Source organism: Camelina sativa, chromosome 15 (genome assembly GCF_030686135.1).
Source record: "Camelina sativa cultivar CO46 ecotype springtype chromosome 15, ASM3068613v1".
Lineage (NCBI taxonomy): Eukaryota > Viridiplantae > Streptophyta > Magnoliopsida > Brassicales > Brassicaceae > Camelina > Camelina sativa.
Genome location: NC_141894.1, coordinates 5,013,306 through 5,037,296, shown reverse-complemented (window position 1 = coordinate 5,037,296; position 23,991 = coordinate 5,013,306). Strand labels below are relative to the sequence as shown.

At 34.6% G+C, this 23,991-nt stretch overlaps 7 protein-coding genes across 13 annotated transcripts; 4 read left to right on the top strand and 3 right to left on the bottom strand.

The window, feature by feature from the left end:
• The first annotated feature begins 1,986 nt into the window (after positions 1-1,986).
• LOC104745406 (uncharacterized) lies at positions 1,987-4,518 on the top strand. Its single transcript, XM_087489675.1, has 4 exons — positions 1,987-2,262; positions 2,575-3,511; positions 3,596-4,361; positions 4,420-4,518. Exons 2-3 carry the CDS (start codon positions 2,600-2,602, stop codon positions 4,358-4,360), a joined length of 1,677 nt encoding a protein of 558 aa, XP_087345801.1. The 5' UTR covers positions 1,987-2,262; positions 2,575-2,599; the 3' UTR covers position 4,361; positions 4,420-4,518.
• A 69-nt stretch (positions 4,519-4,587) lies between these two features.
• Positions 4,588-7,414, top strand: LOC104745405 (homogentisate solanesyltransferase, chloroplastic). The gene is made up of 10 exons (XM_010466637.3): positions 4,588-5,003; positions 5,270-5,391; positions 5,482-5,628; positions 5,799-6,024; positions 6,122-6,195; positions 6,360-6,452; positions 6,677-6,794; positions 6,872-6,934; positions 7,099-7,131; positions 7,224-7,414. The coding sequence occupies exons 1-10, from the start codon at positions 4,794-4,796 to the stop codon at positions 7,296-7,298; spliced, it is 1,161 nt and encodes a 386-aa protein (XP_010464939.1). The 5' UTR covers positions 4,588-4,793; the 3' UTR covers positions 7,299-7,414.
• A 362-nt stretch (positions 7,415-7,776) lies between these two features.
• Positions 7,777-9,354, top strand: LOC147926286 (small ribosomal subunit protein uS7y). The gene is made up of 5 exons (XM_087489674.1): positions 7,777-7,896; positions 7,983-8,077; positions 8,447-8,718; positions 8,837-9,040; positions 9,130-9,354. Exons 2-5 carry the CDS (start codon positions 7,985-7,987, stop codon positions 9,182-9,184), a joined length of 624 nt encoding a protein of 207 aa, XP_087345800.1. The 5' UTR covers positions 7,777-7,896; positions 7,983-7,984; the 3' UTR covers positions 9,185-9,354.
• Positions 9,355-10,814: 1,460 nt separating this feature from the next.
• Positions 10,815-13,177, top strand: LOC104745404 (small ribosomal subunit protein uS7y). Its single transcript, XM_010466636.3, has 6 exons — positions 10,815-10,901; positions 10,989-11,634; positions 11,720-11,814; positions 12,244-12,515; positions 12,634-12,837; positions 12,927-13,177. Exons 3-6 carry the CDS (start codon positions 11,722-11,724, stop codon positions 12,979-12,981), a joined length of 624 nt encoding a protein of 207 aa, XP_010464938.2. The 5' UTR covers positions 10,815-10,901; positions 10,989-11,634; positions 11,720-11,721; the 3' UTR covers positions 12,982-13,177.
• Positions 13,178-13,394: 217 nt separating this feature from the next.
• Positions 13,395-18,815, bottom strand: LOC104745401 (uncharacterized). Of its 6 annotated transcripts, none has more exons than XR_015582997.1 (5): positions 18,389-18,815; positions 17,979-18,082; positions 17,773-17,891; positions 17,447-17,665; positions 13,395-13,487 (listed from the first exon to the last, which is right to left on the bottom strand). XR_015582997.1 is itself a non-coding variant. In XM_019237279.2 (4 exons), exons 1-4 carry the CDS (start codon positions 18,687-18,689, stop codon positions 17,572-17,574), a joined length of 618 nt encoding a protein of 205 aa, XP_019092824.2. In that variant the 5' UTR covers positions 18,690-18,815; the 3' UTR covers positions 17,165-17,571. The 6 variants fall into 6 exon arrangements, 3 of the variants coding, with proteins under 3 accessions (XP_019092824.2, XP_087345799.1, XP_010464929.2); XR_015582998.1 differs by having other exon boundaries at positions 17,979-18,079; positions 18,389-18,765; XR_015582996.1 differs by having other exon boundaries at positions 17,979-18,085; positions 18,389-18,750.
• On the bottom strand, positions 14,734-15,501 carry LOC109129064 (uncharacterized). Its single transcript, XM_019236641.1, has one exon. The coding sequence runs from the start codon at positions 15,499-15,501 to the stop codon at positions 14,734-14,736; it is 768 nt and encodes a 255-aa protein (XP_019092186.1).
• A 1,128-nt stretch (positions 18,816-19,943) lies between the features above and the next one.
• LOC104745399 (uncharacterized) lies at positions 19,944-23,219 on the bottom strand. 2 transcript variants are annotated; one of them, XM_010466624.3, is made up of 6 exons: positions 22,153-23,219; positions 21,644-21,699; positions 21,310-21,540; positions 20,915-21,209; positions 20,629-20,825; positions 19,944-20,307 (listed from the first exon to the last, which is right to left on the bottom strand). In XM_010466624.3, the coding sequence occupies exons 1-6, from the start codon at positions 23,101-23,103 to the stop codon at positions 20,151-20,153; spliced, it is 1,887 nt and encodes a 628-aa protein (XP_010464926.1). In that variant the 5' UTR covers positions 23,104-23,219; the 3' UTR covers positions 19,944-20,150. The 2 variants fall into 2 exon arrangements, 1 of the variants encoding a protein (XP_010464926.1); XR_015581529.1 differs by lacking the exons at positions 19,944-20,307; positions 20,629-20,825; positions 20,915-21,209 and having other exon boundaries at positions 21,489-21,540; positions 21,644-21,724.
• Positions 23,220-23,991: the final 772 nt, after the last annotated feature.

Genomic DNA, 23,991 nt, shown 5'->3' with positions numbered 1-23,991 from the left:
TTAAAAACTTTCATAAGTTTTAAAATAATAATTTTTGGATATATATATATATATATATATATTACCTATAATTTAAATATTTTCTTCTTATTAATCAGTTTGAAATCAATATAAAAGAGCATACTTCTTTCTTAGTTGTTACATTATTTATTTTCTTATTATTAATTATTTTTTTTATTTTCATAAAAAATATTGTTAAGTTTTTAAAGAAATTTGAAAATCTAATGTTATCTATTTCCATTTTTGATAATTCTATATTTACTTTCTTTAATTAACCACGTCATTTATAATATCAAATTAGGTTTGACCAATTCAATTCCTTATATAATAAATTGTTGTTTCCAGAAATATATCTAAATATCTTATCAAGTTAAATATGTTTACATATATATAATTCTGAATTTAAGTGTCCGATTTTTATGGTAATAAATTTAATTTTCATAAATGTTAGGTAATTTTTATTATTAGACTGTGATCTGTTTGGAAACCGATTTAGAACCTATCTTAATTGCACCCGATTTTTTAGGGTTATATCTTTTAATTTCGGTTCAGCTAATACTACTAATATCAATCTGTTTGGCTCCTAATAAATATCAATCTGTTTGGATACATGATTTATATATATTTTTATTCTGTTTTCAGTGGCATTTCATGTAATAATTTCTTAATCTATGTATACTTATTAAAAATGCTTCCCTTTTAATAGTATAGATACCCTAATTTGTATGATAAACAAAATTTATAGTATCGTATAATGGTTCCTATTGTAGTATTATTTTTTTTGGTAACATGTCACAAAAATTTACAATGATAAATTAATTCATTTATCTTTTCAATTTAAATATACTAGGATTTAACCCGTGGTCCGGGACAATATTTTTAATTTTAACAAAAATTTACAATGATAAATTAATTCATTTATCTTTTCAATTTAAATATACTAGGATTTAACCCGCGATGCGGGACAATATTTTTAATTTTAAAAATTAAAAATTTATATTATATTTATTTGTTATTTTATTATTGTTTTATTAATTTTAAAAATATAAAATTTAACAGGTATTTGATATAAGTATTCAAAGTATAAGATTTTTGTAGTGTTTTCAAGGTTTTAACCCGTATGGTATATGTATAGTCTAATAATACAGTTATCTCTTGGTACACATCTAAAAGTGTTTTAAAAAAAAAACAATTCCACTTAACTCCCTATATGGGATTAATGCAACCCGTCTCACCAAAATCAAAATAAGTTTTTGTGTAAAAAAAATAATCAAAATAAGTTTTTTATCAAGATTAATTATGTTAATTGTTCTACCAAATTAGCATATTTTTGTAGTTTATAATTTTTCCATGTCAATATATATAGTTTATGATAATTAATAGAATTTTATTTTTTTGGTAATTCCTCAAAAAATAGAAAATAAACCAAATTATATGGGGGTTTTCAACATATTTAATGTGACATTTTATAATTGGATTTTCGGTTTAGGAAATTTATTAATGTTAATATAATTATGGAGATTGTAAACTTTTGTTATGGAAAATATGTTGTATATCATTTAAATTTGAGAGATTCTAGCATCCATAAAAATAATTTTGGAGATTTAATGGATTAAAACTTTATTGGGAAGAGTTGTTTTTAGAAAAATCAGAATGTATAGATGTTGTTAAGATTTTATAGCAATAAATGTAACAAATGTTGGTCAATTTAAGAAAATTTAGTATTTGAGTGTCTTTGCAATGTTATTTATGGAATTGTTTTAGGGGTTAATGTTGTAAAAGAAAAATTAAATAAGTAAAACTTAAAGAGCATAAACCAAAACGTACTTAAATATATTAATATAGATTTTCATTGAGTTGGTAAATTAGATAAGAAAAAGAAAGGTATTTCAATTTTTCTCTAGAATTGTTTTTTTTGGCTCGAGATGAAAAGGAGGGTAATTTTAGGTTCTTGTAAAAAATCTGATGCACTTCAGTAAAAAAATCATTGTACTAATTGCAAAAAAAAAAAAAAAAAAAAATTGTAAGAGAAAAGGTTAAAAAAAAAAAAAAAGAAAGAGTTAAATCGAAGAAGAGGCGACCAAAGTTGTGGTAAAAAGAAAAAGAGACTCCGTTTATTGCGCCAAAACCAGAGGAGGTTGCCTCTTCCCATCTCTCTCTTCTCTTGATCGATCTCGCCGTTCGATCTCCCTACAGGCGTTTGTTAGTTCCCTGCTCCGATTCCATTCCTGTCTGTTTAGGACACCACGACTTCTTTCTAAGGTAATGTTTGTTTTTTTCTGTTATCTTCCATTCCTTTTATCAATCCAATCCAATCCAACAGTTGAATTTTTTGCTTGTCATCTGACTCAATTTTGAAACTTTTGTTTAAAATCCATAAATTTATGGATCTTGATGGTAGCTTTGATCGGAATTAAGAGTTGTTTCGTCTGAATTCCATTAAAAAGTAGAGATTTTTTTTTATTAAGGGTGTTTGTTTATGGAGTTTTGTGTCTTAATTCATTCAATGCGTTGCATTTTTGATCTGATCTAGCGATGCTTGGTTCTTCGTTTTGTGTTTTGTTTTGTCTGCAGACATTTTCTAATAATATCTACAACTATGGATCCTCCTGTGACGGATCTTGAGAGTATCGAAGATCAGAAAGAAGGAGGACCTTCGTTTCACTGTGATCTTTACGATACAGAAGTAGTTCACAAGATTGCTCAGGTTTTTCTCCCTGGATTAGCCACTGCTTGTGTCGACAACACTACCGGTGATATCTTCAAGAGTCCAGGTTCTGTCGCTGCTGACATCCGTAAAGAGATGATCGATTACATGACTAGTAGAAGCGAAAGCTTCGTGGCTGAACACATTGTTCTTCAAGGTGGTTCGGAGATTGAAGCTTCTCATGATCCTTTTGACATTATATCTGACTTCATCGATGATTTCGCCACTTCTAAGCGTAACCTCTTCAGCCGGGTTTCTGGTTGGATGCTTAGCGAGAGGAGAGAAGATAACATTGATGATTTTGCGCAAGAGATGGAGATAAGTGGCTTCTGGTTGACGGATCATAGAGAAGGCATTGCTCAGACTTTGCTTAGAAACGTTGATTTTAAAAACACTTCTCATTGTGAGATGAAGTTCCAAACACAAGGAGAACTCGCCAAGCACGCCTTGAGTTGTGGGTATAGAACAATGAACTGTGAGAACGAGGGTTGTACTGCCGTCTTCTGCGCGAATCAGATGGAGAATCATGATTCTGTTTGCCCTTTCAAGATCATTCCGTGTGAGCAGAACTGCTCAGAGAGTATAATGAGACGTGAAATGGATAGGCATTGCATAACCGTATGTCCTATGAAACTTGTCAACTGTCCATTTCATTCTGTTGGTTGTCTATCTGATGTACATCAATGTGAGCTCCAACAGCATCATTTGGATAATGTAAGTTCTCATTTGATGTACATTCTCCGGAGCATCTACAAGGAAGCATCTCCCGATGATCTCAAACCCCGAGCTGAACAGATACAGCAGGTGAAATATCCAGCATATACTCCACATTTTTCCCCATTTCATTCTTTCTTGAGCTTAAAACATAACTTTTGTTGTATATTGCAGTTGTCTACTCGGCTGTCTGAAGCCAGGAATGCAAGATCACTAACGAATCTAGTCAAGGAACTTGATGCAAAGCTGGGGCCTTTAGAAATCAAACCAAAGATTATTACTGACTCGGAGTCTGATAAACCTGAAAGTACAGAAAAGAAAGCTTTAGAAGAAGCTGAGACTAAAGAAAAACCGGAGATGAGTAACTTAAAAGCTGGTTCACTGGAGCAAACCGCAAGGGAAGCTCCGGAAGATGTAGTAATTTCAAAAGAAGTAGATGATGCAATGGTGGAAATAGCTGCAAATAAAGTTTCAGAAGCTGCAAATAAAGTTTCAGAAGCTGAGATAGCAGAGAATGTTAATGAAGAAGGAGAACTAAAAGCGCAGAAGCTTTTAGAAATTGGTGAGTTCATCAAAGAAGGAGATAACAACTCTGCAGATGATTTATCAGAGAGAACTGAAACCAAAGCTCCAGAAGTTGTAGTCATGGATGAAGTTAGAGAGGAGGAGGAGAGTGCAGAGACAAAAGACTCGAGAACAATTGAAACAACCAGAGGTTTTGAAGTTGAAGTCAATGCGATGAGTAATGAAGATCATAGAGAGACAAAGAAATCAACTGAAACTGATACCGAAGCTCCATCGAGAATAGTCATGGACAATAAGGAGGATAAAGAGATAATGAAGTCAAAGGCTAGTGCTTCTGATGAAGCTGAAGCACTGTCAAAGAGTTCTCAAGGTTTTTCGACAGCACAAGCTGAAACTGTACCCAATATGTCTTAACATCTTTTGTTGAGACCTCTTGAAGCTAACATTGTGTGTTTGTTTTCTTTTCTTTTAACCGAGATTGTTTGTTTTTACCTGTCTGAAAAATATTAGAGTCATCAATTGTAATCCAGTTTTGTATAACTTAATCAATTGATTTGTTTGTTTTTGTGGTACTTCATCAATTGATAATGACTGTGTCTCATAGTCCTACTGATATGGCCAAATTCTGATTTAACCTTTTTGAACCGAAATCGAGATCTTTCTAACCCAAACGAACCAATTTATAAGCAAACCGTTCCGGTCTATCCGAACCGGAAAAAGGATTGGACACAACACAAACACACAAGTCAAAAAACAAATTTCGTCGTACAAATGAAAGTAGCAGAGTAAAGAAGAGAGAGTTGTTTTGTTTTGTGTGGCTTGGCTAGTGGAAGTGGTGGCATCATCAATGGAGCTCTCGATCTCGCAATCACCGCGTGTCCGGTTCTCGTCTCTAGCGCCTCGTTTCTCAGCAGCTTCTTCTAATCACCATCGCCCTTCAATGCATTTAGCTGGGAAGTTCATAAGCCTCCCTCAAGATGTTCGCTTCACAAGCTTATCATCTTCGAGAATGCGGTCCAAATTTGTTTCAACTAATTATAGAAAAATCTCGATCCGGGTATGACCTCATTCCATCTTCTCTTTCATTATTTGCCGTTGCTTTGACTTTTAGTCAAGATGGTAAAGATCAAATCTTGGTATACTTTATCTGGAACTGGTGGTTTAATAAGCTCGACTAATTGTGGCACTAGCTCCCGTATTCAGTTAAATCAGACAAAGTTGGAAGGAATACTAGGATTGGAAATGGTGAATGTTTGTGGTAGAATCTGTAAATTTTATGTTTGTGCGTTTTGCAATGTCACTCACAAAAGTAGATACTATCAGGCATGCTCTGAGGTTGGTGCTGCTGGGTCTGATCCAGTGCTGGATAGAATTTCCCGGTTCCAAAATGCTTGCTGGAGATTTCTTAGGCCTCATACGATCCGCGGAACAGCTTTAGGATCCACGTTAGTATTTTTGTTGCGTATTTGATTTATGAAGGGACTTCGTATTCTTTTGCTTTCATTTAGCTTGACTGTAATTTTTTTTTATGGCAGTGCCTTGGTGGCAAGAGCTTTGATAGAGAACACTCATCTGATCAAATGGAGTCTTGTACTTAAGGCACTTTCAGGTCTTCTTGCTCTTATATGTGGTAATGGGTATATAGTCGGCATCAATCAGATCTACGACATTGGAATCGACAAGTATGTGGTACCATTAAATACGGATGTACATTGGTCACTATGAGAATTTAATGTAGCATCACTATTATAGTTGTAGAAGCATCTCGTGTGCAATGTGTTACTTCTTATGAGTAACATGCATATGACCACTACTTCTGAGTCAGTTTGAATTTGAATTTATCTTTTTGCAGAGTGAACAAACCATACTTGCCAATAGCAGCAGGAGATCTATCAGTGCAGTCTGCCTGGTTGTTGGTGGTATTTTTTGCGATAGCAGGGCTTTTAGTCGTCGGATTTAACTTTGGGCCATTTATTACATCCCTGTACTGTCTTGGCCTTTTTCTGGGAACCATCTATTCTGTTCCACCATTGAGAATGAAAAGATTCCCTATTGCAGCATTTCTTATTATTGCAACGGTAAAGGCTGTGTTATGCTACTCAATCTAATAATTCAACTATCACCATATGTGAATTTTTTAATAACATAAATACTGTATCGATGTTTCCTTATCAGGTGCGAGGATTCCTTCTAAATTTTGGTGTTTACCATGCTACAAGAGCTGCTCTTGGACTTCCGTTTCAATGGAGGTTAGTAGTCAAATGCACGATACTTTGATAAACAGGTCGAAATAATGAGAACTTTGCATGATTGTATGGATAGAGTTTTAAAATATGCGATGTTGTTCTTTGATTTCATCGTGAGTGCAATGGAGCTGACAATATATTACTCTCAACTTATTCGGTATTTGCAGTGCACCTGTGGCTTTCATCACATCTTTTGTGACACTGTTTGCGCTGGTCATTGCTATTACAAAAGATCTTCCTGATGTTGAAGGAGATCGCAAGTAAGTAATTGCACACATACCAGTTTCTCACCGCTCTTTGGCTTGATCCATTTTATAATCCTGGTGTCTTCAAAACGCAATTAATAGTTTGTCCTGGATTAACCAGCTCCGTTTGATATATATACGTTATGACCACTGAACAAACTTGGTTGACGAACGTCTTTATGTGTTTGTTCAAGCATGTTTAGTTAATCATGCTTGTTCCTTTGATTAATTTTGAATAGGTTCCAAATATCAACCCTGGCAACAAAACTTGGAGTGAGAAATATTGCATTCCTCGGTTCTGGACTTCTGCTAGTTAACTATGTTTCTGCCATATCACTAGCTGTCTACATGCCTCAGGTAAACACACCTCCTTCCTCATATTCTTTAACAATCTAAGTCCAAGTTGATTCCTCATATTCTTTAACAATCAACAGGTTTTCAGAAGTAGCCTGATGATCCCTGCACACATGATCTTGGCTTCAGGCTTAATTTTCCAGGTAAGCATCCAAAGATACATCCTATTGGCTATTTCTCTTCACATAGTATTGTCAGCCTGAGATAGTGCCCAGAAACGTCATAACTATATGCTTTTATTTTCTGCATTTTGACACATACCAAATTCATCCAATCTCTAATATCACTGTTGTTGATTTGTTTGTAGACATGGGTACTAGAAAAAGCTAACTACACTAAGGTAAAAATACTTGTACAAACTTAAAACTTCTAATCACCGATGATCATTGGCGTGTATATCTAATGGAGTGTAGAAACTTTTGGTTGTTGCAGGAAGCTATCTCAGAATATTATCGGTTTATATGGAATCTCTTCTATGCAGAGTATCTGTTATTCCCCTTCCTCTAGTTCTCTTTTGTATATCTTTTCTTCCTTTCTTCTTTGTCCATGTACATCAATCACCAAGGATATGTCTTTTTGGAATTTTGATAACTTGCAATAATATTGTTGTTACCAATGCAAAACACCAGCTTCTTTTTAGTTTGATGATCATCCTTGACTAAGATTAAACCGTAAAAGAATAAAACAAAATTCAATTCTGAATTCAAAAACTGATCCATTAATGTGAATATAATCCATAAATTCATGTACACAGTAATATCGATATATGTCCATTGTATATAATCGGTTTTCATGATTATCACAAAATTCATTCCTTAAACCATAAAAAGATTCGAATTTTTCACTAATCAGATTCAGATCATATTAATAATTATGCTATGTAAGTCCACGAGTAAACCCGCTAACCAAAAATAAACCGTTAAACCGGTTCTTTATTGGACAAACAAATGTGAAGCCCATTTGAACAGCCCAAAACCCTAACTTCCAAAATATATAAAAAAGAGTGATATTAGGGTTTTCGTTCGTCCTTTTAAAGCTTTTTAGTTTTCTCTGCCGTCGTCTCTCCCTCTCTCTCTCTCATTCGCGCGACGCTACACTATATCAGGTGATCTTATTTCTCCAAATTCTCTCTCTCGGTACTCTGCTTTCGTATTCGTGAGGTTTGGCTCATTACTCTGTTTCATCTTGCAGCCATGGCCGCCGTAGCAGAAATTGACGCTGAGATGCAGCAACAGCTCACCAACGAGGTCAAGCTTTTCAACCGCTGGACCTATGACGACGTTCAGGTAATTTCTTCAGCTTTCATTCTCTTGAAATTTTGTTTATGGAACCCTTTCTCATTGATTCTGTTTCATCCGAAGGATTCAATCATTTGCAATCTTAGCTTACTGTATTAGATTTGGTTGAAATCATTTCTAGCCCCTTTATTGCATCCTTCTCTTTTGTTGTGATACTCATATCTTTGCATTGCTGTTTTTGATTGGGGAAATGAGATTCAATTCGTCGAGTTCTGTAGCATAGCTGCAGGACCAATTTAGCTTTCACTAATATTTGGTTTGTACTTGTAATGCTAGAGATTAGTCACTATTTTTTTATTTTTCATGAGATATGAATCTTATTGATTGTAAGTAACGGTTTGTTTTCTAATCTTGTAGGTCACAGACATCAGTCTTGTTGACTACATTGGAGTTCAGGCAGCTAAACATGCAACCTTTGTCCCCCACACAGCTGGAAGATACTCTGTGAAGAGATTCAGGAAGGCTCAATGCCCCATTGTTGAGAGGCTCACTAACTCTCTTATGATGCACGGAAGGAACAATGGTAAGAAGTTGATGGCAGTTAGGATCGTCAAGCACGCCATGGAGATTATCCACCTCTTGCAAGACCAGAACCCGATTCAGGTCATCATTGACGCCATCGTCAACAGGTATTTGCTAAGCTTGAGAATTAGCAAAGCAGCCAGCATGTTTTACCCTGGAATATATCATTGCTACTATGAACATTTCGTTTTTATTATTAATGTTTTTGATTGTTGTTTGTTCCAGTGGTCCACGTGAAGATGCTACCAGAATTGGATCTGCTGGTGTTGTTAGGAGACAAGCTGTTGATATCTCTCCTCTAAGACGTGTTAACCAGGCTATCTTCTTGATTACCACCGGTGCTCGTGAAGCTGCTTTCAGGAACATCAAGACTATTGCTGAGTGCCTTGCTGATGAATTGATCAACGCAGCTAAGGGCTCTTCCAACAGGTACATACACTCCCAATGACTTCGTTATTTTGCTCTCATATACAATTTAAGTAAAGCGAAGCTAATGATAAAACTGTTGTGTCTTGCAGCTATGCCATCAAGAAGAAGGATGAGATTGAAAGAGTTGCAAAGGCCAATCGTTAAAGATTTTCCTTTTGCCTTGATGATTACAGTCTTATCGATGAGTTCAATGTTTTATTTTCATTTAGATTGAAATGTGTCTCAGATGTTTTGCTCTTTTGTGTTATGAAGTTTATTTCGTCTGAACTACTTTGAATAGATAAATTTTTGATGCTATAAGCTATTTCGCATCAGTTTATTGTCAGTTTTTGAACTTATCTTACTGACTGCCTTAAACCACCAAATGGATCGGTTTTGGTCGGATTGTCCAAATCAAAATTAGAAGGACAAGATGTGCTTAGCAAAAAAAAAAATTAGAAGGACAAGATGTAATCATTGTAAACATTCAGAGTACACTTTCAATTCTTTAATATGCCACTAATTATCTAAATCAAACACAACACTTACGTACACACACTTACGTTTATTTATAAGAATGTAAATAAATACAACACTTTTGATCTTGCCAAGCCACGACTACCCACAATAAGAAGATCAAAGTGCATGCATCTGCTCCACCACCTCGCAAATCATCTCATTGTCAATCATAATTTATATTTTCAAGATTATGTTATATGTAGATTACATTAGTAATTTGTAAAGAGAACAAAATAAAAGTTATTTAGGTTTTGAAAATATAATTTACAGTTATGAACTGTATCCTACAATTAAACATTTTATTTCAAGTTTTTTTTAAAAAAACTTGACACTTGAATCATTGGTGTACAAAATTTTCAATTTTCGAATTAGTTTAAAGTTAAGGTTTTGATACCAACAAAAGTATAAATTATAAAGAAGAAGCAAACAAAAAGGAGAAAATTAAAACTATGATGTTATCATAACTTAAAAAGCTAATACTAATTTTTCGGAAAGGAAGAAGCTTCTATGCCAACGACGTCAAAATAAAAGTAATCGATATTAGTTAGTAGTTCATGGATGCGTGATTTATTCATAGGACGTTATCAGAATAGTCTGTTTTGATATTAGTTAATAGTCTGTTTTTACATGTTATTATTTACTATTATTGCATAATAAGAAGAAAATAAAGTACATTTTATCAGTTATCAGATGAAAGAAATGAAAATGATTAATTAAAAGTCACTGATTAACTAATAGAGAAAGGAACAGACCTCGATAGAAGCATAATATAAGCCCGGATTAACAAAGTAGAGGCTGTCCCAACCACCATAAGACTCGACTCGGGCAATATTAGCTTCAATCAAGGCATGGTAGTGATTCCAAATGTTCAGTTATGTATTGTTTAACCAAAGAGAGTCAGATAACATTCAAGACTTATCCGGTAAGAGCCAACACCCGAAAACCAGATCTACCTGTTTATCGCCCCCATATTGCTCATCCAGTGCTCTTTTAACATCAACTATTTTTACTACTTCGTCCTCGAGTTTCAACCTAAAAGAACAACAACATTTCATTAGCGTACTTTTACATTTCTTGGTGAAATCCTCTTTTACCAACATTTACCACAACAAAGCAATAAAATTTAGCAAGTATTTGGTGGATTTTAGCAGATAATTACTAGCAATTCAAATTTAACCAAGAAAGGCAAAGTTTTCATTAAAAGGGGCTACTTTTTTTGATTTTTTTTTTGTTAAATTTTTTCATCTAAATAATAAATTTAAATGATAGAAAAGCTACCCGAATTGGATCTGCTGGTGTTGTTAGGAGACAAGCTGTTGATTACCACCGGTGATCAACTCAGCCAATTGGGCTCTTCCAACAGGTAAATAAACTCTAAATGACTTCGTTATTTTGTTAACATATTATATAAGTACAGCGCAGCTAATGATAAAACTGGTGTGTCTTGCAGCTATGCCATCAAGAAGAAGGATGAGATTGAAAGAGTTGATATTCCTTTTGCCCTGAGAGTTACAATCTTATCAATGTTTTATTTTCATTTAGATTGAAATATGTGTCTCAGATGTTTGCTCTTTTGTGTTGTGAAGTTTATTTCGTCTGAACTACTTTGAATAGATAAATTTGTGATGCTTTAAGCTATTTTGCATCAGTTTATTGTCAGTTTTTAAACTTATCTTTACTGACCACCTTAAAGACTACCAATTGGATCGTTTTGGTCGGATTGTCCTAATCTCTTTTCTCATATTTTTGTATACTTCTGTAAATTCAATCTCGATCGTTAATACCTATTATTCGTTCCCAAGAGGGGATTTGATTTACAAGAAATCAAAACAAGAAGAACAAAATGCTTCTACCTATCAATCATTTTAAACATTCAACAATATGATTTGGAACAAGATGCTTTAATTTCAACCCATATTTTCATTGACATTACTTTTCAGAGTACACTTTCATTTCTTAATATGTCACTAATTTATCCAAAGTATATAAAAAAGAGTGATATTAGGGTTTTTCGTTCGTCCTCTTAAAGCTTTTTAGTTTTCTCTGCCGTCGTCTCTCTCTCTCTCTCTCATTCGCGCGACGCTACACTATATCAGGTGATCTTATTTCTCCAAATTCTCTCTCTCGGCACTCTGCTTTCGTATTTGTGGAGTTAGCTCATTACTTTGTTTCATCTTGCAGCCATGGCCGCCGTAGCAGAAATTGACGCTGAGATGCAGCAACAGCTCACCAACGAGGTCAAGCTTTTCAACCGCTGGACCTATGACGACGTTCAGGTAATTTCTTCAGCTCATTCTCTTAAAATTTTGTTTATGGAACCCTTTCTCATTGATTCTCTTAGCTTCAGAGGGATTCAATCATTTGCAATCTTAGCTTACTGTATTAGATTTGGTTGAAATCATTTCTAGCCCCTTTGATGCATCCTTCTCTTTGGTTGTGATACTCATATCTTTGCATTGCTGGTTTTAACATTGTGCTCTTGTTTTGGTGTTTTTTGATTGGGGGAAATGAGATTCAATTCGTGATACTATCGTGATACTACCTGCGTTTCTTATTAGATTCATATTTTTGCATTACTGGTTTAACCTTGTGCTCTTGTTTTGATGGGGAAATGAGATTCGCTTTCACTGATTAGTCACTATTTTGATTTCATGAGGTATGGTTCTTATTGATTGTAAGTAGCGGTTTGTTTTCTAATCTTGTAGGTCGCAGACATCAGTCTTGTTGACTACATTGGAGTTGAGGCAGCTAAACATGCAACCTTTGTTCCCCACACCGCTGGAAGATACTCTGTGAAGAGATTCAGGAAGGCTCAATGCCCCATTATTGAGAGGCTCACTAACTCTCTTATGATGCACGGAAGGAACAATGGTAAGAAGTTGATGGCAGTTAGGATCGTCAAGCACGCCATGGAGATTATCCACCTCTTGTCTGACATGAACCCGATTCAGGTCATCATTGACGCCATCGTCAACAGGTATTTGCTAAGCTTGAGAATTAGCAAAGCAGCCAGCATGTTTTACCCTGGAATATATCATTGCTACTATGAACATTTCGTTTTTATTATTAGTGTTTTTGATTGTTGTTTGTTCCAGTGGTCCACGTGAAGATGCTACCAGAATTGGATCTGCTGGTGTTGTTAGGAGACAAGCTGTTGATATCTCTCCTCTAAGACGTGTTAACCAGGCTATCTTCTTGATTACCACCGGTGCTCGTGAAGCTGCTTTCAGGAGCATCAAGACTATTGCTGAGTGCCTTGCTGATGAATTGATCAACGCAGCCAAGGGCTCTTCCAACAGGTAAATACACTCCAAATGACTTCGTTATTTTGCTCTCATAAATAATTTAAGTATAGGGAAGCTAATGATAAAACTGTTGTGTCTTGCAGCTATGCCATCAAGAAGAAGGATGAGATTGAAAGAGTTGCAAAGGCCAATCGTTAAAGATTTTCCTTTTGCCCTGATGATTACAATCTTATCGATGAGTTCAATGTTTTATTTTCATTTAGATTGAAATATGTGTCTCAGATGTTCTGCTCTTTTGTGTTATGAAGTTTATATCGTCTGAACTACTTCGAATAGATAAATTTTTGACGCTTTAAGCTATTTCGTATCAGTTTATTGTCAGTTTTTGAACTTATCTTACTGGCTGCCTTAAGCTACCAATTGGATCGGTTTTGGTCGGATTGTCCAAATCTTTGTATATTCAATCTCGATCGTTAATACCTTTTATTCGTTCCAAAGAGGGGATTTGATTTACAAGAAATCAAAACTAGATGCTTCTATTGTAAACATTCAACAATATGATTTGGATACAATATTAGTTGCTGATAAGCAACAAAACGACGAGAATTCGCTTTATATTCGACCCATATTTCATTGACATTACTTTTCAGAGTACACTTTCATTTCTTAATATGTCACTAATTATCCAAATCAAACATTACACTCTTACGTTTATTTATAAGAATGTACATAAATAAATACCACAAGAAATGGTCACGATGAAAGCAAAACCATTACCAAACAAACAACAGACCACTTAAAATTGTGTGCGATATGTTTTTAGTGGTAAGAACTAAGAAGTACTAAATTTTAACTCGAACCTGAGATATTAGGCATAACAAAAGACTACTGAACAATCAGACCAAACAGATTATTTTGTATTTGTGGCCTTTCAGTTAATTATATCTTATGTGGCCTAAAGCAAGCAATAGCAGACCCATGATGCATTTTTACCCAGGTCAAACATAACTATAAAAAGAAATTTGATGGAGCAAATGTGTTTTTTTTTTCTTTTCTCAATAGCATTAAGTAAAATTAAAAATTTACACAGGTCATTTGAAAATATAAATTACAGTTATGAACTGTATCCTATAATTAAACATTTTATTTCAAGTTTTTTTTAAAAAAACTTAACACTTGAATCATTGGTGTACAAAATTTTCAATTTTCGAATTAGTTTAAAGTTAAGGTTTTGATACCAACAAAAGTATAAATTATAAAGAAGAAGCAAAAAAAAAAGGAGAAAATTGAAACGATGATGTTATCATAACTTAAAAAGCTAATACTAATTTTTCCAAAAGGAAAAGCTTCTATGCTAACTACGTCAAAATAAAAGTAATCGATATTAGTTAGTAGTTCATGGATGCGTGATTTATTCATTGGACAACTTGGAATAGTTATGTTTGAATTACAATCTCACTACTGATAACTGTACTTAATTATGACAACTTGCTAATGCCAGACCTTGAAAATCATAAATATGTTGTCAGCTGCATCATCATGTCTTTCTTTATCATTTTTTCATTCCCCTCTCTTTAGCCTCACCTGCCCAAAACACATTTTAGGTAGTTAGGTTATGCTTTTATATGTTCTTACTTACTATTACTGCATAATAGAAATGGTCTCTTACATTATGGTCAATGTTGCACACTAATATGAGCATGAAATCATTCCTGCCTTTCTCAAATATGAACGGTGGATGCTGCATCAAGACTTATCCGGTAAGAGCCAACACCCGAAAACCAAATCTACCTGTTTATTGATCCCATATTGCTCATCCAATGCTCTTTTTTTTTTTAATCTAATGTTAAATTATATTCAAAAGAAAAATAAACTGTTTACAAAGCTTTGATATATATTGTTTTAAAACCTTTTAGAAAGAAAGAGATTACAAGTTAATAGAATCTTGCTTCAATAGAATCTTGCTTCAAACCAGACTTGAATATTTGATCCTCCATCCTCCTTGATTGTACTTAGTCGATTACGGACAGTCTTGTCTATGAATTTGACAATCGTCTCAGCTAGGGAAGGTTTTTCTCCATGCCGTCGGTCGTTCCTCTCTCTCCAGATAGAGTGGATCGTACTTTGAAAAGCATATCCCACAATTAATCTCTTTGTCTTGTCCAGTATGCTCCCTGCTAATAGATACATGATGTCTTGCCAGTGGTTTGTGAACTTGTCAGAGAGCAGCTTCTGTACTAATACCTCCCAGACCTGCGCTGAGAAAGGGCACTGGAAGAACAAATGTTCTCTTGTCTCCAGAGGGTGAGTGCAAAAGATACAACCTGTATTAACCGGTTGATTCCAGCGTTGCATCCTTTCTCCTGTTGCGATTCTATTTTTTGCCACGAGCCAGGTGATAAAAGCGTATTTGGGAGTAGCATGTCGAAACCAGATCACTTTATGGTTCTCCATTGTGGGACGAACGACATGGATATGGTTCCACGTAGCTTTAGTAGAGAACTTTTCCCGATAAACACCATCTTTATCTTTCCACAGAGCGATGTCATATTCTGCAGGTACTTGTGCTATCCGATATTTTGATATTTCCTCCTCAACAGATTGGAGCCGAGCATCTCTATGTCTTTGATGCCGAGACATAGCAAAAACTTCAGCCACAATACTGTTTTCCGGGATTCCCATAGCAATGTATCCTCTATCTCCATTCAGTATTCGCATTCTACCCAAGGAGGACCAGTTATCAAACCAAAAAGAAGTGGTTAAACCATTTTTTACCTCCACACGATGAAACTGTGCCGCTAAATCTCGATATTTTAGCATTTTTTCCAAATCTATGAGCCACCTGTGGCATCATCTCGCACAGCCCATAGAGAACCACACTGTAGAAGATAGCGTGTCACCCACGCAGTCCACAGCGAGTCCTTTGCTGACAGAAGTCGCCAAACCAGTTTTAACATACTCTTTTAACATCGACTATTTTGACTACTTCGTCCTCGAGTTTCAACAACATCAACATTTCATCAGCATACTTTTAAATTTCTTGGTGAAATCCTCTTTTACCAACATTTACCACAACAAAGCAATAAAATTTAGCATGTATTTAGTGGATTTTAGCAGATAATTAATAGGAATTCAAATCTAACCAAGAAAGGCAAAATTTTCATTAGAAGAGATACTCTTTTTCCTTTCTTTTTTTTGTTAATTTTTTTCATCTAAATAATAAATTTAAAGAATGGAAAAGCTACCCGAATTGGATCTGCTGGTGTTGTTAGGTGACAAGCTGTTGATTACCACCGGTGCTCGTGAAGCTGCTTTCAGAAACATCAAGATATTGTTGAGTGCCTTGCTTATGAATTGATCAACGCAGCCAAGGGCTCTTCCAACAGGTAAATAAACTCTAAATGACTTCGTTATTTTGTTAACATATTATATAAGTACAGCGCAGCTAATGATAAAACTGGTGTGTCTTGCAGCTATGCCATCAAGAAGAAGGATGAGATTGAAAGAGTTGCAAAGGCCAATCGTTAAGGATATTCCTTTTGCCCTGAGAGTTACAATCTTATCAATGAGTTCAATGTTTTATTTTCATTTAGATTGAAATATGTATCTCAGATGTTTGCTCTTCTGTGTTGTGAAGTTTATTTCGTCTGAACTACTTTGAATAGATAAATTTGTGATGCTTTAAGCTATTTTGCATCAGTTTATTGTCAGTTTTTAAACTTATCTTTACTGACCACCTTAAAGACTACCAATTGGATCGTTTTGGTCGGATTGTCCTAATCTCTTTTCTCATATTTTTTTATACTTCTGTAAATTTAATCTCGATCGTTAATACCTATTATTCGTTCCCAAGAGGGGATTTGATTTACAAGAAATCAAAACAAGAAGAACAAAATGCTTCTAACTATCAATCATTGTAAACATTCAACAATATAATTGTCTTGTATTTTTTTGTTGTATAACTTTTTGTTGTATAACATTTTGTTGTTACAAATTATTAATCTTTTTATTTATTATCAAAAATACATGAAAATAGAAAAAAAAATATTATTTTTAGGAGAAAAGAAAAAAAATCTGATCAACGCCGGTCAACACTGGTCAACGCCGATTAAAACTGGTCAATATCGGTCAACATTAGTCAATGCCAGATTCCAGCGAATCAACCACCAGAATTGAATGTTTATAGTGTTTTACACATAACTTATACTCCCTCCGTTTGACAAAGAATGTCATTTTGGAGAAAAATTTTTGTTTAACAAAGAATGTCATTTTACATTTCCAATGAGTGTTTTAATGCGAAATTCTCTTTTTTATCTCTAAACCCAAAGCTATTTTCATTGAATTTAGATCATTAATCACTTATTAAATAGGAACAAATATGTATAATTCAAACTTTTCTTAATTTATGTGAAATGTGTCAAAATGACACTCTTTGTTACAAAGAGAGAGAGTATTTGTTTATGAATATCTTTATATGATGATAATAATTGACATAGTTAAAAAGATATTTATATTATTTATATATGTAACTATATATTGACATATACCTCAAAGTAGCTGACAAATATTTTTTCTTTTATATTTGACCCATATTTTCATTGATATTACTTTTCAGAGTACACTTTCATTTCTTAATATGTCACTAATTATCCAAATCAAACACAACACTTACGTACATACACTCTTTTTTTTTTTTCTTTTTCTTTTTTTCTTTTCGTAATTACTACACACTCATTATATATCAAAAGGAACTTATAATAATAACCCAAACATATAAGTAGATCCACGTTACTTAGTGAGGAGCTCCTTGGGTGGCTTGACAATAAGGATGGGACAGTTGGCGTGATGAGCGCAGTAATCGCTAACGCTCCCAATAAACGCTCTTCCGAAACGCACAAAGCAAACAAATTGAAAAGCGGTCATACGTTTTGGTGAGTTTGGTTAATTCAATATGATATATAAGATTAAGAATGTAAATAAATACAATACCTTTTGATCTTGCCAAGGCCACGACTACCCACAATAAGAAGATCAACGTGCATCTTCTCCACTGCCTCGCAAATCATCTCCTTGGCTTCGCCTTCAAGCACTAGGGTTTCGGTACGTATCTGCACATCCATCAGACAACATTTATAAATTACGTATCATAATAAGAAGATTTAGTTAGCTAGTATATAGTGAAATGTGGTTAGGACCTGTTTGGCTCGGCAAATTTGGAGAGCACGAGAGAGAAGAGCAGCAGAGGTCTCTTGTTGTGCTTTTTTCACTGACTCAATCATAGTCGAAGATGCGTACACTGCTGCTACGTGCGTTCACAAAACCAGGTTATCCACAATAACATTCTTATACAAAAATCAAATTTGTTCGAATGATGACATACTACAACGTTCTGTTTTTCGAGGGTTAATTTTATTTTTCGCTCTAATACGCACTATAACTTAAAATAGTAATCGTAAACAAGATTATATATATATATATATATATATAATCCGACCGTTATATTGGCTCTTACTATTGAAAACCATAAAATCTCTAATATGATCATATTTAAGATATTAATTAAAATTCTATAAGATGAGAGAGATCAAATTATATAGGAGCAGACCTGTGGCGCCGCCCGGTCCAGCCGGAAAGGCAGCAAAGTGATGGAAAGGGGACTGCACATGAACCACCGTGAGCATTCCACCCTCCGACTCAGCCGCCTCAGTGCCAGTTGTCATTAAGAGGTTAGAGAAATGGTCAATGACCCATTGGAGAGCGTAGAAGCTCGAGTCGCTCTCATCGATGGCAACCATCATCCTCTTCGTCCTAGCCACACTCGGTGCACCTTCAGCCTCTGCAATCGTCTCTGGCTGCTTCTCCACCGCCGATGTTTTCATTGTCGTAGCTGTTTGATCTTCGGCCATTGATCTTGATTCGTTTACAAGTTTGATTATAAGTGAATGATTGTGATCAAACTCTGTTTCGTTTGTAGTCCTTTTTATATTGCATGTTGAGGATGATACGTCTCAAAGTATACTGGACACGTGGCATGCATGGCTGAGAAGATTGTAACGTGCAATAGGATATACATAATATTTACTTTATTATTATAAATTATTAAAAGGAAGTTTCATGTTGATCAAATCAACAAAACAAAAAAAAGTTGTGTGCGCTATATGTTTTTAGTGGTCTGTTGTTTGTTTGCTAATGGTTTTGCTTTCATCGTGGCCATCCCTATCTCTATCTTCTATCTTTGATCCTTTTGCTTTAAATTTTTAAATGCCACTCAGTGTAAAGAAAGAGGATAATAGGCAGATATTTTTTAGTAGGGGTTATATGAGTTTAGCGATCGATTAGGCAGATATTTTTTCCGTTTAGGCAGAGATTATAGCTGAATTTGAGATTATATTGTTTAATTTAAAAAATATGTAAATAAAGGAAGATTACTTTTGTCCAAAAAAAAAACGAAGATTACTTTAATCACATGGAAGTGGTTAGGGAATAGGGAATAAGAGTTCCCTTAAATGTGTATAAAGTAATCTAATTTTGTAGATGGAAAAATATCGCATCAGAAGTAATTTGTTCGTTTCTCAATCTAACCGTCACCGTCATATAAGTATTACGTACACTCTAACTGCACCTTAAAGCTCTCCCTCTTCACAAGTTCCCAACAAACCGTGAAATAATTGTCATCAGAAATGATATTTCAGAAACGCAATTAATAGTGACTTTGTTAACAGAACAAAATGAACAATTAAAAATATACAATTTAAACTTATAAACTGAATCGTATTTAACAGTTAATTTCGAGTTTTCTTTAAGAACACTACGCTTTAAGTATAAATATTTTTATTTCTGGAATTAGCTTAAATATAAAGTTAAGGTTTCGATATCAAAGAAAATGAAAAATGTGAAGAAAAGTAAGAAAAAAAGGAGTAAAGTAAGACGCTGATGTTATGACTTAACATCAAAAGCTTATATCATTTTTCCAAAAAGAAGAAACTTCCACACCAACTAAATAAAAGTAATCTATATCATATTAGTTCATTAGATATGGGTGATTATTCATAAGACGTTATCCGAATAATAGTCTGATTTTATAAAATCTTTTGAATAACTGCTGCGTTTAATTATTGAGATTGTTTATAGTCAATATGATAGTTAGCAGTATAAGTCTATAAGGTAGCTAGCTAAGCCAATATATACATTTGAAATGATCCTCAACAACAGAGTAGTGAATACAAAATACTAAAGTAGTTACATTTAACTATTGGCCGTTGGAATATAGTATATTTATCTTCTTTGATTCTTAAAGAGTAAAGAGCCCCGCAGTGAATCATGCATGAACAAAAAAATGAGTTTTGATATGGATCAAAAGTTTAATTTCAATTGTTAATAGACCAATCATAGTCTTGATAAACGATGTTAACAGAACCTCCTCCATCACCAAGAAGATGGGTTAAAAGACCTGCTTTATTTGCATCTATATAACTCATTATCCACTTCAACATTTTCTTGTCTTCAGTGAAATCTTCTTTGTACCTATAATTACCATAACAAACAAATAAGTGCTTAAAATTCGATCGTAATTATTTTGGTGGATAATTACTAGTTATAATTTCAAAACACCATTTGAGCTATGATCAACACTCTCATTTTGGTTAACCGTTTGACTGCATGCATCGTGTCTTGGTCCATAAGTCCATTAGATGGGTGGGTGAGTATGAAAATTAGCAGAATCTTATTTTGAATTCAACTAGAAATTATGAGGGTAATTTACCTATGACTCATATGTATAAATCTCAACAAGTATATATCATAATATCAATATTCAATACTGATACTGTAAAAAGGATTAATTACCACTTCATGATTCTTGATAGATGTATGGTCCTCTTGTCCAAGACAACCTCAATTCCACCTTTTTGGAAAAACTCTCTAGCTGCTCGTTTGAGCTCAGCTTCAACTCCTTGCGGTGTGAAAAACCTCACCACTGGACTTGATTTAGTCCCATCGCATAGCCCAAAATGTACTAATGGATTCAGTTTTTGAAGACCAAGCTGCCATTAAACCAGAAGATTAGACCTATAGGGAATAGTATATCACGGGTACGTATGAGTATCAAACAGACCTGGAAGTCTAAAATTACCTCATGCCGTGTTGTATTTCCGTTGATGAACGGCCTAATAAATGGACTAGACAGTCTGCGACCGCGTCTAAGGATGTCATTTCGGATGGAATTAAGAGAATAAGAGTAGCCTCCTACAACGTACTGAAAATCTGTGAAGAAGGACCTTCTTGCGATCATTCCTTCGGGACGTCCGATTCTGATCAAGGCATGGATCACCATTGCGTTGTATAAGTTCAAGAAAAATGCTAACATCTCTTCCGTTGAGAGTTCCACAAGATTCAAACGGTGAAGGTCTTGAGCCATATTTAAGTACCTTTATTCATGGCCATGGTCAAAGCATATATAACCAAATTAATTAACTAAAATAAACTAAAATCCGTTTAAACACTCTTAAATCGATGACATGATAGTACCTTCTAAATTCTTCACTCTGGCTGATTCTCGTATAGTCAACACTAGTACGGTCATTGGAGGAATAAGACTCGAGAATAGCAGTCATGATTTTGAAAAGCTTCTGCCCAACCATGGCTGCACTTTGGGGCTCCATGTCGTTGGTAGAACCTCTAAAATTGTAACATTTTGTAATAAACGGCTCGTGCTCAAGGAAACGATAGTAATGATTGCCATCTTCAAACTCGTTCTCTCTACAATTTTTTTTATCAAAAAGAAAGAAAATTCCACTAGATTAAGATGACAACTTATGCAAAATCCTTTACAAAATAACAAAAGGGAAGGAGAATTATGTACCCAAAGACATGGTGGATAAAATGTTTCTTGGCTAGCCTCTTGCCAATCTCGACGGCCTTCACGAGAACGTCAACAAATAAGCTTTAACAAACAATATAATCATCAAGATTCAAGAATTATATTAATGATTATTCTAGATGAAGAATATATTATGTCAAATACTTTGACTTTAGGAAAAATATACTTTCTTCTAAAATAAATTTAAAAGTACACATATACACATATGCATGGATCACACATATTCGATTTTAGTGCCGAATAATAATATCTAAATCTACCAAAATTAGGTTGACCAAAAAAAAAAATCACATCATTTGACAATCAATCATGAGAAATTGGAAAGAAATATCTTTTCAGAGAATATATTGTTATAATATATTTGATTTGACCTAATTAAATGATTTCAAACCAAACTTGGTAATGTAGCGTCCACGTAAAGATAACATAGGTTACGTAACACATGATCATTATAAAATTATCGAATTCTCACGTATTAATTACGTACGTACCTTGATCCTCCCACAATCCGAGTGATGAACCATGAGTATCTCGATCATCTCACCGCCGGAGAAACAGTTCTTAACGATCTTCATCTTCAACAAACGATCCTTAATCGGTAGCTTCTGTCTCAAAACCCTAACGAATCTCATCATCTCATCATCACCATCTACAAAACCGTCTTCATTACTACTGCTCTCTTCGTCGAACCCGTACATAACCGGCGACGGCGCATCGCCGCAACATTTCTCCGTTAAAAACTCCTTGATCCTCCGATTGAATTCACCGCTGTTTCTCAGCGAGTTCAACGCCGTTAACCCTCCGAAGTGTTTCTCGTTGAAAAATATCTGAGGGACTTGAGACTTCCCTGTTCTCTCGACCAGCTCTTTCTCTCTCTCTGTATACACGTCGACGTTAATCTCCGAGAAATCGAAGCCTCGTTCCCGGAAAAACAATCGGACGGCTGTGGAGTCTCGGCAGTTAGATCTCGAGAAGAGAGTCACACGGCCTTTGAACTCTTCTTCGCTTTTCAGCTTCACGAGGACTTTGACTCCGGAGATTTCGAACTCGGTCACGTCTGACTTGACGACGTCGACGTCGTTGACGCAACTCTCCTGCGAGATCGAGAGGCGTTTCGAAATCGCGTCTCCGCTTCGGCGTATGAGTCTCATCAAATCGGACGTGAATTTCTCGGGAGGGTGCAACAGTTCTTCTAAAGAGACACGACGACCACGTGGCGGTTCGAGTCTCGGGAGCTGAGGATGTGGTGTGAGAATCTTCTGGTCGTCGATTGAGATTTGCTTCATCGGGTTACGAGTGGGTACCGTGGCGGGATGATCGTGATCACTACTGCTCGAGTTTGAATTTGAATATGGAGAAGAGATATGGTGGTTTGCATCTTTTACGGTTTGTAACTTATTCAGATTTTCTCGGACTTTGCCGAGAAAATTTAATTTCGTCATTGAGATTTTTTTTCTAACAAGATGTTGAAAATGGAGAGAGAGATATATAAAATCAGATTTCAACAATTTTGGTAATATTGAAGAGAATAAATTAAGCAGTTTTGGTAAGTGTTAAAAATTAAGTTCCATACACATCATCTCTTTAGTCAAATTACAATACTGTATGTATTGTAATGTAACTCATTTATGAACTAGTCAAAACTCAAAAAGTAGTTTTGGTCCAATGAGAATTAAATAGACCAAACCAGATGAAACCACTAACAAGTGCGAATTGGTTACCTGTAACCTGAAAGATCTGGTACGCTATAAAGTGACGTCCCTGCTAGGGTCATTTCTTCACTTTCACAAAGCTTCCTACCACTTTATCCGCCAAGCTCTCATTCTGCTTCAATAACTCTACGATTAAGCTCTTACTGAAGCCATGTTCCAACGGTATAAACCTACACCTTGAATTGACAAATCCTCTTTAGTTATATAATAGATACGCAAAACTCACAAACAACCCTTCATCACCAGAAATCCTCAGACCAAAACAGCAGCAGCATTATGTTTTTCCTTTATCGGAGTTAAACTAACACTATAAAAATTGTAAATAATCGATATTATTACTGATTTATATGACATTAATGAATTCATTATAATTGATGCAAATATAAATTATTTACATTACTTTCAAAATACTTACACAAAATATATAAATTTTCTTCACTTAATAATTGATGTATTTATTAATTTATATTAATTTATTAATTTATCCAAAATTTACATCATTTAAAAAATGATGCTAGTAAAATTATATGTCAAATTAATATATTAGCTGACCTAAAGAAAGGAAAAAAAAACGAAAATTATGTTACTCTTTAATCCACTGAAACTAAAATTCAAATT